The following is a 12,500-nucleotide window of genomic DNA, read 5'->3' as shown; positions in this document are numbered from 1 at the left end:
TTCTTTTTATATTCCTGTTTCTTATCTCCCTCTCCTTCTTTCCCTACTTCCTCTCCTATCCAGTCTCCTCTTTCCCTTCTCTTCCTTTCCCTCATCCCCTTTCCTCCCTCTTTTCCTCTTATTCCTCGTCTGCCTCCCTATCTCCCCTTCTCTTCCTACTCCTCTTCTATCCCCCTCTCTCCCTTTCTCATCGTCCTCCTCCTCTTCCCCTTCTGCCCCCCCTCTCCCCTTCTCTTCCTCCTCCTCCTCTTCCCCTTCTCTTCCTCTTCCTCCTCCCCCTCTCCCCTCCTCTTCCCTTTCTGCCTCCCCCATCTCCCCTTCCCTTCCTACTCCTCTTCCCCTCTCCCTTTCTCTTCCTCCTCCCCCATCTCCCCTTCCCTTCCTCCTCCTCTTCCCCTCTCCCCTCTCTTCATTTTCCTTCGTGTCACCAAGGTATAAACATTATCATATCACTGACACCATAAACTTCAAAGGCTCTCAGTTACATATTTAGAGGAAGGAGGGAGAGGGGAGAGGGGGAGGGAGAGGGAAGAGGGGAGGAGGGAAGAGAGGAGGGGGGGTAGGAGAGAGGAGGGAGAGGGAATGGGGAGGAGAGGAAGGAGGGAGAGGGGAGAGGGGGAGGGGGAGGGAGAGGGAAGAGGGGGGAGGGAAGAGAGGAGGGGGGATAGGAGAAAGGAGGGAGAGGGAAGAGGGGGGGAGGGAGGAGGGAGGAGGGATAGGAAAGAGAGGTTGGGAAGTAGGAGGAAGGAGGAAGGAGGTATGAGAGAGAGGGGAAAAGGAGAGCGAGAGAGGATAGGGGATAGGGGGAAAAGTAAGGAGAGGGGAGGAGTGAGAGAGAGGAAGAGGGCGAGGGAAAAGGGAATAGGAGGAGGGGAGAAGAGGTTCATTCATCTATTTATCAATTCCGTTATTTATTAGCTTATTTTTTTCAGTTTTATCTATTTATCTTCTTTTTTAGTGTTCTTGCTTTTGTTCGTTTGTTTGTCTTTTCCTTTACCGTCTTTTATCTTTTAATATTGATTTTCCTCTCTATCTTTCGTCTTTTTTCTCTCCTTCTTTGTTCATCATTCTATCTATTTTTTATCTTTAATTTCGTGATTAGCAATTCCTCTTATTTCTCTATTCCTCATTTTTTCTTCTCGCTCTGTTTCTTATTCTTATCTTTCGCTCACTTTCTTATTCTCTTCTCTCTTTCGCTCACTTTCGTTTTCTCCTTCCTCATTTTCTCATCTCGTTCTGTTTCTCACTCCTCTCTTTCGCTCACTTTCGTTTTCTCATTCGTCTTTTTCTCTTCTCGTTTCTAAATTTTTCGTTCATCATTGGTTTTCCCAATTCTCATGTTCTTTCACCTGTCTCTCTACCTTTTCTCCTTTTCTCTCAGTTTTCTGTTATCCTTATCAACTTTTTCTTTCAATTCTCTCTACATTTTTCTCCCTTTCTCTCAATTTTCTGTGGTCTATGTCTCGCTTTCTCTCTCCCTTCACCCCTTGTAGGTTCTCCCTCCTTCCCTGCCCCCGCCCCCTCCTCTCCTCTAATCCCCCCCCCCTCTCCCTCTTTCTGTTCCCTTAAACACCTAGGGGCTTCACCATCTCCCGTTCCTTCCTCGTTTTTTCCCTTCCTCTTTCTTCCATCTCTGTTTCTGTTTTTTTCCTTCCGCCTCCTCTTCCTATTCGCTACTACCCTTCCCTACCTTCCCCCCCCTCCCCCCTCATCTTCCCTTTCCCTCCTACCCTTCCCTTCCTATCCTTCCCTCCTCTTTCCCCTCCACCTTCCCCTTCCCTTCCTCCCTTCCCCCTTCCTCTTCCCTCTCCCCGTCCCTTTTCTTCCCCTCCCCCTTCCCTACCTCCCCACCCCCTTCCCTTCCCCTCCCAACGTCCCTACACCCTTCCATGACTCCCCCCCCACCTCCCCCTCACCCCTTCCTTACCTTTCCTTCCCTACCTCCCCTCCCTCTCCCCTTTCCCTCCCAACGTCCCTACCTCCCCCTCACCCCTCCCCTCAAAGTTATTAACCTCCGCCTTCCACCTCACTGAGCAACCATACAAGGGTTAGGACTCAAGTTGCACGAGCCCCTTGCACGGCGTCTAGTCAATCCCGAGGGAGGTATTGCAAGCGGGGGGTGGGGGGGGAGAGGGGGAGAGAGGGGGCTAGGGTGAGAGATGGAGGGGATGAAAGAGGGGAAGGAGGAGGGAGGGATGGAAGGGGGGGGGGGTAAGAGGAGTAAAGGTAGGAGAGGAGAGGGACGTTTGAAGGGGGGGTGGGGAGGAGGGAATGGGGGAGGGAATGGGGATGGGATAAGGATATGAGGGGTACGGAGGGAGACTGGATGGATAGGTAAGGTAATAGAGGGGGGGGGGGGGGGAGACAGGCCGAAAGGGATATATGGAGTAGTATCTCTCTCTCCTCTCTCCCTCTTTCCTTCCCATCCACTCTCTCTCTCTCTCTCTCCCACCCACCCCCTCTCTCTCTCTCTTTCTCACCCTCCCTCCCACCCTCCCTCTCCTTCCCACCCACCCTCCCTCCCTCCCATCACTCTCTCTCTCTCTCTCCCACCCACCTCCACTCTCTCTCCCTCCCTCCTACCCACCCACCCACACCCCTCCCACCCTCCCTCCCTCGCCCCCAAAATCTGACCAGGGGAGGGGCTTGTGGGCACGGAACGCCTCCACATATTTACTTTTAATATGTATAGGCATGTCATCGGGGATTTAGCCTGTTCAAACATCGTTAAGCGAGCTCAGTGGGGGCTGTGTGTGTGTGTGTGCGTGTGTGTGTGTGCGTGTGTGTGTGTGTGTGTGGGTGGGTGTTTGTGTTTGTGTGCGCGCTTGTCGGTGTGTGTATTTGTGTGTGTGTGTGTGTGTGTGTGTGTGTGTGTGTGTGTGTGTGTGTGTGTGTGTGTGTGTGTGTGTGTGTGTGTGTGTGTGTGTGTGTGTGTGTGTGTGTGTGTGTGTGTGTGTGTGTGTGTGTGTGTGTGTGTGTGGGTGTTTGTGTGCGCGCTTGTCGGTGTGTGTATTTGTGTGTGTGTGTGTGTTTGTGTGTGTATGTGTGTGTGTGTATGTTTGTAGGAGGTAAGGAGTGTTTGAGCTCCCGTGTGTTTAGTTAATTTGTTTATTCGTTTGTGTGTTTGTGTTTCTTTGCAGGTGTTTGTGTAGGTGTGTTTGTATGCGTGTTTATGCATATGTTTGTATTTATATATGCGTTTTTATGCCTGTATCTATGTTTCCATCTATCTATCTACCTATCATATGTGCACGTGTCTACCATTCTCCGTACACGTGTGCACATAAGAGAGAGTATATATTCCTACATCTATTTTTTTCGTCTATGGAACCTAACTTTCAAGATAATAACCCTAACTAAAGAACAAACTTGACTTAACAACTTTGTCCACTTTAACGCCCTCTGGTGAGTGCCATTTAGTGCCACGTTCCCCTCACTCTTTCTCTCTTCCTATCGCCTGGCACTGCGAGGCACTGCTCTTCATTACACTCTGTGGAGGGCCTGGGAGAGGACAGGGAGAAGGGGGAGGGAAGGGGAAGGAGGGAGGAGGAAAGGGGAAGGAGGGAGGGAGGGAGGGAGGGGAAAGAGGGAGGAGGGGAAGGTTGGAGAGGACAGGGAGAAGGGGGAGGAAAGGGAAAGGAGGGAGGGAGAGAAAAGAGGGAGGGAGGGAGGGGAAAGAGGGAGGGAGGGAAGAAGGGAAGGAGTGAAGGAGGGATGGAGATAGAAGGAAGTAGGGAGAAAAAGGAAGAAGATAGAGAGATGAAGGAGGGAGGGAGAAAAAGGAAGAAGATAGAGAGATGAAGGAGGGAGGGAGAGAGTGAAGGAGAGAGGAGGGATGAGAAGGATGGTTGGAGGGAAGAAGGGAGGGAAGAAGAAAGGAACGAGAGAGAGAGAGAGACGATTGGGGTAGAGAAGGAGAGATGAAAAGAGGGAGGAAGAATGAAGGAGGGAGGTAAGGAAGGAGAGAGAGATGAGGATGGAGAGAGGGAAGAAGGGAGTAACGGAGTGGTCGAAGGAGGGAGGAGGGGAAAACCAAAAGAAATGAGGAAAAAGAAAAAAAATAAAGAAAGAAAGAGTGAAAGAGAGACAGGCAAACCGAGCCAGACAGACACAACCAAACAGAGACAGAGACAGACAGACAGACACAAAGACAAACAGACTGATGCAGTAATGAGACAAAGACCAAGATGGGGGGGGGGGAGGGGGATTCATCAGAAGGTCACATCACCCAAAATGTCACCATCTTGACCTCGTGACAAAGAGAATAATGGAGCCCCTTCCTACTCCCCACCCCCATCTTCCACTCCTACTCCCTCTCCCCCCTCTCCAACCCTACTCCTACTCCCCCTCCCCTCACCCTAAACCTCCCCCTCCCCCTCCCTCTCTAACCTCAGTGGTGAAGCGTCTTGCTGGTTCTGTAGTGAGGAAGGGAAAGGAGAGAAAAAGAGAGATAGATAGATAGATAAATATATAAATAGATAGAGAGAGAGTGAGAGTGAGAGTGAGAGTGAGAGAGAGAGAGAGAGAGAGGGTCGATGGATAGATGGAAGGAAGGAAGGAAAGAGAGATGGAAGGAGAGAAGGAGAGAAAGGAGAGTAGAAGGAAGAGAGAGAGAGAGAGAGAGATAGAGAGAGAGAGAGAGAGAGAGAGAGAGAGAGAGAGAGAGAGAGAGAGAGAGAGAGAGAGAGAGAGAGAGAGAGAGAGAGAGAGAGAGAGAGAGAGAGAGAGAGAGAGAGAGAGAGAGAGAGAGAGAGAGAGGAAAGAAGAAAGGAAGGGAAGGAAAGGGAAGGGAGGGAGGGAAAGAAAGAAAAACAGACTGAGGGAGATAAAAAGAGAAGGACGAAGAGAAAGAAGGAGTGAGGGAGGAGGGGGAGGAGGGGGGAGGGGGAGGAGGAGGAGGAGGAGGAGGAGGAGGGGGAGGAGGGGGGCACGCCTAACCCGTCACAACAAAGCCGCAACATCTGACCTCACAGCTGAACATGTGCCTATTTATAGCCCTTGTCCCGTCCTCGCCGCCTCCCCTTTTCCATTTTTCCTCCTCCCCTCACCCCCCCTCCCCGCTACCCATATTTACCCCCACTCTTATCTCTTCTATCTTCTTCCTTTCCCTCCCTCTCTCCTCTTTCCCTCTGTTTCCCCTCCCTTCTCTCTCCTCTCTCCGCCCTCTCCCAACCCTCTTCTTCTCCCCCTCTCTTTTCTATTCTTCCCCTCCTCTCTTCTATTCTTTCCCCTTCTTGCTCCCTCCTCTCCCCTCTCCTCTCTCTCCTCCTATACTTTTACCTCCTCTTCCCCTTCCCCTCCCCTCTCCTCCTATCCTTTCCCCTCTTCTCTTCTCCCTCTCCTCATATTCTTTCCCTTCATCTCTTCTCCCTCTCCCTCTCCTCATCCCCCCTCTCCCTTTCCCCTTTCCTTTCTCCGCCCACATCCTGAATATAACGAAGGAATAAAAAGAAAAACAAACAACCTTGTCTTTTGTCTCTGTTCGGTTGGGTGTGGGAGGGGGAGAGGGGGAGGGAGAGAGGGAGAGGGAGAGGGGAGAACAGAGGGGAGAACAGAAAAAAAAAAAAAAAATGGAGATTCAAAATATAAGATACACACACAACAAACAATCCTCCCCAAACCCATCTTATCTTCTTCCAATTTTTCAAAAATCTATTCTTGCAAAAACTTACACGATTTCACAATTTGCAACGAGAAAAGGAATTTTAATAAAAGTAAAATCTTGAGCCGTGGCCATCGTGAACAGCTTTGCTTGTCGACGTTCCAACATGTGTGTCAACAAACCATCAGTCTCTCGTGGTGACAGCAATACGCAAGAATGATTTTTTTTGGTTGCAAATGACGCACTTTGGCGACGTTGAGTGAGAGAGTGAGAGGGAAGGAGAGGGACTGGGAGGGGGGGGGGTGGATGGGGAGGTAGGGAGTGGGGGAGTGAGGGGAGGGGAAGAGAGAAAGAGAGAGAAAGAAAAAGAGACAGAGAGACAGAGAGGGAGGGAGGGAGGGAGAAAGAAAAAGAGACAGAGAGAGAGGGAGGGAGGGAGAGAGAAAGACAGAGAGAGAGAGAGAGAGAGAGAGAGAGAGAGAAAGAGATAGATACCGAGAAACAGAAAAACAAAGAGAAAGAGATAGATACCGACATACCGAGATATAGAGAGACAGAGACAAAAAGAATTAGACCCAGAGAGTAAGCGAGGAAGAGTAAATAATCCGCCAGACAGAAAGTGGGCGAAAGAGGCGAGAGAAACGAAATAGAGGCAAAGGGGCGTCCAAGTGCACTACTTAAGATGCCACGTCAAGAGAGACACAAACTTCCCGGCCAACGTAAACCTTTTCATTTCATTTTTTCTCCCTTTTTTCGTTCTATGTCCTTTCTTTCTTACTTTTGTATCCCCTTCTTTCTTTCTTTTTCGTTTCATGTCTTTTCTTTATTATTTTTGTATCTTTTTCTTTTCTTCGTTTTTTTTTCTGGTCTTATTGTTGTTCTTCGTCCTCGTCTTCTTCTCCTTCTACTATTTCTTTAACTGCTTCTTCGTCTTTTTCTTATCCTTCTACTCTTCCTCTTCCTCCTCCTCCACTTTCTTCTTCCTTCTCTTTAATTTGTCTCGAGTCTTCTTCTTTTATTCAATTGCTTCTTCTTTATCCTTCATTTTTCTTTTTATTACGTTCCATCTCCTTTTCAATTCCATGAATTTGTTTCACTCATTCTTCATTCTGGGTTTCTATCACCATTTACGCCCCCCCCCCCGTATTTACCCCTTCCCATCCTCCCGTCTCCCTCCCTTCCCCTCGTCTCTCCCTCCTTCTTTCCCAGTCTTCCTCTTCCTTCTTCTCATCCTCCTTTCCTCCCTCCCTTCTTGAATCCTACTTTCATCCTCCCTCCCCTACTCCCTTCTTTCATTCGTCTTCCTTCCCCCCCCATTCCCTCTCTCCCTCCTACCCTTTCCTCCCCCACTCCCCCTCCTTCCCTCTTTTCATTCTCTCCCCCACTCCCCCTCCTTCCCTTTCCTTCCCCACTCCCCCTCTTTCCCTCCTCCCCCCTCCATCCCCCCCCTATTTCCGTATCGATTTCCCCTCCCTCTCCATTCATCCTCGCTCCCCCCCCCCTCCCCTCCACCATTACCTTGCCTACCCTTCCGTATCCCTCTTCCGTATATCTCTTTGACTTCCTCAAAAGACAGTGGAAACCACAACTATCTCAATTATTGGCTTCCCCTCCCCCCCTGTGTCCCCTCCTTCCCCCTCTTCCCCCGTCTTTTCTCTTCATCTCTCTCCCTTATCCTCCTTCCTCTTCCCTCTTCCTCTCTCTCCCTTATCCTCCTTCCTCTTCCCCCCTCTTTTTTCTTCCTTTTCCTCCCTCCTTCCCCCATCTCCCCTCCCCAACTCCATCCCTCCTCCTCCTATTTCTCTTCTTCCCCTATTCCCTCCTCTTCCCACCCTCTTATCCCTCCTCCTCTCCTATTCCTTCCTCTTCCCATCCCCCCACCCCCCCACCCTCTTATCCCTCCTCCTCCTCTTCCCACCCTCTTATCCCTCCACCTCCCCTATTCCCTCCACCCTCTTATTCCTCCTCCTCTTCCCACCCTCCACCCTCTTATCCCTCCTCCTCCTCCTCCCACCCTCTTATCCCTCCTCCATCTTTATCCAATGCTATCTACACTCTCCATCACCTCGATATTAACGCATCAACACTTTCTTTTTTCTTTTTTTTTCTTCCTTTTTCGTTGAAGGTCGATAACGTAAAAGGAAAATTGACGTTTTGAAGGAAAAAGGAGTGACGTGTCTTAGTGCATTGTCTTGAGGGTCCTATCTCGAATTTCTTTTTCTCTTTTTTCTCTCAGTTTTGTTTTATTCTTTATTTTATTCTTCTATTGTATTATTATTTTTGTTACTATATTTTTTTTGGGGGAGGGGAGGGAGGGGGGAGGTTGTTGCTTGTTTATTTTCTCTTTCCTTATTTTTCTGGCTCTCTGTATTTCTAACTCCATTTTTCTCTCTTTCTCCCCCCCCCCCCCTCCGCCTCTCTCTTTCTCTCCCCCCTGCCTCTCTCTCTCTCTCCCTCTCCTCTACCCAACCTTAATCCCCCCCTCCCTCCCTCCCTCTCCCTCTCTCTCTCTCCATCTCCTCTACCCAACCTTAATCCCCTCCCTCTCCCTCTCTTTCTCTCCCTCTTTCTCTCCCTCTTTCTCCATCTCCTCGGTCCAATTACCTTATTCTAGATAATGATATTACTTAACCTCGTTGCTACTGCTTAAGGGCCGTGATGACTCCCCATTGTTAGCTTATCTGAGCCTAAGTATGTGGTTAATTTTGCTCTGTTTTCACATCTTTCCCTGTTTCTTTCTTTATTTTGTTATTTTTTTATAGTTGTATATATATATTTTTAGGGTTATTATCAGGTACTTATGAATTATTGATATTGGTATCGATGTTGTTGTATGTTTTGTATATTATTGTCTCTCTCTCTCTCTCTCTCTCTCTCTCTCTCTTTCTGTCTGTCTTTTCTTCCCGTCTCTTCCCTCTTCCTTGTTTCTTTCCCCTCTATGTCTCTCTCTCCCCTTCCCTCCTGTCTACCCTTCTCCTTCCCTCCTCCCTCTTGTCTACCCCTCTCCCTCCCTCTTCCCTTCCCTCCTTCCCACCCACCCCTCCTCCCTTTCTCGCCCCAATCTAACCGTCCTTCTCTCTCTCTCTCTCTCTCTCGTGCAGATTGGTGCTGAGCCTGACAGCAAGCAACCTCGTACTGGCCGTGGTGGTGCTGCCGGGGCTCGTTGCCTCCGTCGTGATGGGGCCCTCTGAACCCCCCCTCCTGAAGGTTCTGCCGTCGCCCCTCGGCCACCTCGGGAACGAGAGCCGTGTTCTCACGCCCTCCCCTTCGTCGGCGCCTTCGGGACACGGCCTCCTAGGGCATGAGGGCGTCGGGTGGGAGCGCGACGTCGTAAGGAGTTTCGGGCGGAGTTGGGATGCGGAGGATGGTCCTTCGGGCGTGTCCTTGGGCGGAATCGTCAAAGCAGGAGGGCGCGAGAGGAGGAGGGAGGAGGGGCGCGAGGCGATGCAGATGGAGGTGAGCCAAGTGGCGGAGGAAGATAGTGCGAGGGAAGAAGAGAACGAAGGAGAGGGAAAGGAGGAATATATTAATCAAAAAGATATCAAGGCAGAGCAGGAAGGGCCAGAGAAGGAAACGAAGCTTGGCCAGGTTGCCTTGACACTCGAAGGAGTAAACAAAATGGAGGCCGCCACTAAACAAGCGAGCGGACACGTGCGCAAGGATTCAGAACAAGGAAGAGAGATAACGAGAATAAAAGCCAGCGCCAGAATACGAGGAAAACCTGTAAATATTAAATTATCCATAAATTACGTAGGCGCTTTAGAAAGACAGAGTGAACAGACAGCAGAAAGGCGGCAAATGACACAAAGTGATACGAGTGAAAAGAAAACGGAAGAAAGGAAAACGGGAAGAGAAAAAATCGAACAGAAAACGGAGGACGAAAAGCCGCTCCCCAAAGACAATTTACACATACAGGGAAACGAAATGAAAATAGACATAGAACAAGAAGAAAAAGAGGAAGAAGAGATAGTGGAAACGTCAGAATGGGAGAGTAAACAAAGGAAAATAATCCCAGATATACAAGATAACGAAGGGAAGTGGGATGGAGCGGAAGTGTTGTGTCAAAGTGCCGCTTTTCTGACCAATTTCGTCACTGCGGCTTCAGCCATCACTGTCGCTGTCATTGCACTTGACAGGTAAGACATTTTATTTTTCTTTCATTTTTTTCTATTATCTCCCTTTAATCCCTTTGTTTCTTTCAACTTTTCTTTCTTTCTCATTTTTTCTCTCTCTGTGGTGGTATATGATTTGTCATGATTGAGACATTGATGCATGTGATTTAAAAGGATATCTAAGTGATATGGAAGATTAGTAATATCCAGGCAAAGCAAGTTCGTTAAATTTGGATAAAGATTTAAAACAAGTTTTTCGGTGTCAAAACCTAATTCACAGACCTAACCTAACCTAGCCTAGTTTTAAGGTTAGTCCTGGCCCCCCGCCCCCCTTTTTTCAAGCCAGAAAACCTAACTTAATCTAACATAAACTAGTTTTTATTTTTGCCCAAGCCAGGACCCTCCCCCCCCCCAGGACTCCCCCTTTTCAAACCAAAAGCAAATTTTTTAAAATACGAATTTGCGAATTTCTTACCTTAATTGTGAGGAGCCCGTAAGATTTTCATTGTTAAACTGTTATCTTTGATTAAATAACGTAATAAAGTACCATGGCGTGTATCTACAACCTAATCACTCGATAACCAACTCGATACTGATTTTGAAATTCGAACGAGTGCCCAGACTCAAAATTTAACCGTCTGTGATTGGTCGAGAAATTTGTCGGTTAGATCAAATGTTTTCCTATTGGTCAAGTTCATTAAGGAAAGAAAAAACAGTAGATAAATAGATAGATAAGGGAATAGATAGATTAAAACACTTAAAACACGCAAACAAAGACAAAAGAACCATTGATTTCGTTATTTGAACAAGTAATCCGAACATAAGGAAATTAAATTCATTCTCAGTAATGGATTCGTCTCGACAGGTAGGCCTAGATATTGAAAAAGTCATTTATTATCAGGCTATATTTATTTATACAATCTTTTAACACTAATAATACATAAGTAGATGTATATATATATATATATATACATATATACATATATACTTATATACATATATATGTATATATATATATATATATAAGTATATATATATATATATATATACATATATACATATATACTTATATACATATGCATGTGTGTATAAACAAATAAGTAGAGAAATTGATAGACAGAGAGATACAGCAATAGCTAGATAGATATATATATATATGAAGAAATAATTAGACAAAACAGATAAGGAATGAATAAATAGATAAGTAAACAAACAAACAAATAGACGAATAAAGATCTCCAGATACAAACAAACCAAAAAAACAAACAAACAAGATAAAAACAGAAAACAAACACAACAAAACAAACAACCAAACCAACCCCCCCTCCCCCCACCAAAAAAAACAAACAAACAAACAAACCCTCAAACCCAAAAGTAAACAAAGAGGAGACAAACCCGACTTCCGCAGTCCGGAAACTTCAATCTTTTTCGAGCCACGTGTCTCAAGGTCGTCCAGCGACTACTGTTAAGAGGAAGAGGCGACGGGGAAACCACAGGCACTCTCATTAAGAGCGGTTAAGCGTAAACAGGAGGACGTTGGTGTAATTACGAGATTCTTTGGATGGCATGGATGGGTTTCTGTTGGATGACTGTCTGGTTGGTTGGTTGGTTGGTTGGTTGGTTGTATTTCTGGCTTTTTTTTTCTCTCTCTTTGTCTATGTTTTTTTCTGTTTTTTTTTCTTTCTTTCTTTCTTCCTTTCTCTTTCTCTTTTTTTGCTCTCTCTCTCTTTTGTTTCTTATATTATTATATTTCAAAGACTTTTTATACTATTACTGCAACGCTAAACTATTGCAACTACTTGTACTTCTATTGCTGATAATCAATACGCATAATTCCAGTTATAGCGATAATAGTAATGATAAGAATGTTTCTGAACAGATCTACTGACACTGCTACCACTAATTTACTATTACTTCTACTACTACTTCTACTACTACTACTACCACTATCACCACTACTACTACTCCTACCACCACCACCACTACTCCTACAACAACTAGTTCCTCCACCACCACCACCACCATCATCACAACCACAACCCTCACCATCACCCCCCATTATCAATAACAAATAACCATTATAACAAGAAACTTCCTCGACAGGTACCTAGCCATAGTACGACCTATGGTATACGGCATAATGGTAACAGGTCACCGGTGTCTGCTGATGCTTGCTTGGTGTTGGGGTCAAGCACTCCTTACTGCCTTGCCTCCCCTCTTTGGCTGGTCGAGGTACGTGTTATTGTGTTTGTTTTTGGCTGTGTGTTTTGTGTGTCTGGGTGTGTGCTTGTTTGGTCTGTTTGTGTTTTTAGGATTTGTTTTGATGTTGTTTTGTTTCTGTGTTGTTGTTTTTTAGTGTATTGATTAACATTGTTTTTCTTGCATTATGTTATTCTTAAAGTACATGTTTACCATACAAGAGAACATTCAAAAATAGTCTCAAGGTAGTATTTTCATACCATGTAAAATTATCTTAGACGTTCAAAAGTCACATATCCGCCTGAGGGACTCCCTCCCTCCGCTCTTCAACCAGGGGTCTTGCGCACCCACCTGATCTCCCTCTTTATTTAATAGAAGGCCCCTTCGGCTATTTGCCCCCCCCCCCTCCCCTCGAGGTCACTAGCTCTGCCACGTGTTGATAATTGTGCTTTTTTATGAGGAATGTAATGTGGATTGACACATACCCCCAAAATAATATTAATATTTTTGTTTATATATATATAACTTACGATTTTAGTAATGTTTTACTGCCTATAAAAATAACATGAAAAATTACAAACACATAC

The 12,500-nt window shown here is 46.5% G+C and overlaps 1 protein-coding gene across 4 annotated transcripts in view; it reads left to right on the top strand.

The window, feature by feature from the left end:
• Nucleotides 1-12,500, top strand: part of LOC122253994 (uncharacterized) — a 124,591-nt gene that overhangs the window by 101,779 nt on the left and 10,312 nt on the right. For all 4 annotated transcript variants that reach the window (XM_086532686.1, XM_086532683.1, XM_043017439.2 and 1 more), the window contains 2 exons: nt 8,704-9,738; nt 11,818-11,946. In XM_086532686.1, the coding sequence (XP_086388812.1) occupies nt 8,704-9,738; nt 11,818-11,946 (1,164 nt within the window). The remainder of the gene's footprint in view (nt 1-8,703; nt 9,739-11,817; nt 11,947-12,500) is intronic.

Source organism: Penaeus japonicus, unplaced genomic scaffold, assembly GCF_977035675.1.
Source record: "Penaeus japonicus unplaced genomic scaffold, GWHDUDI00000001_assembly GWHDUDI00000037, whole genome shotgun sequence".
Taxonomy (NCBI): Eukaryota; Metazoa; Arthropoda; class Malacostraca; order Decapoda; family Penaeidae; genus Penaeus; species Penaeus japonicus.
Note: the sequence above shows the minus strand (reverse complement) of the source record. Positions and strands in the feature narration are given on the sequence as shown.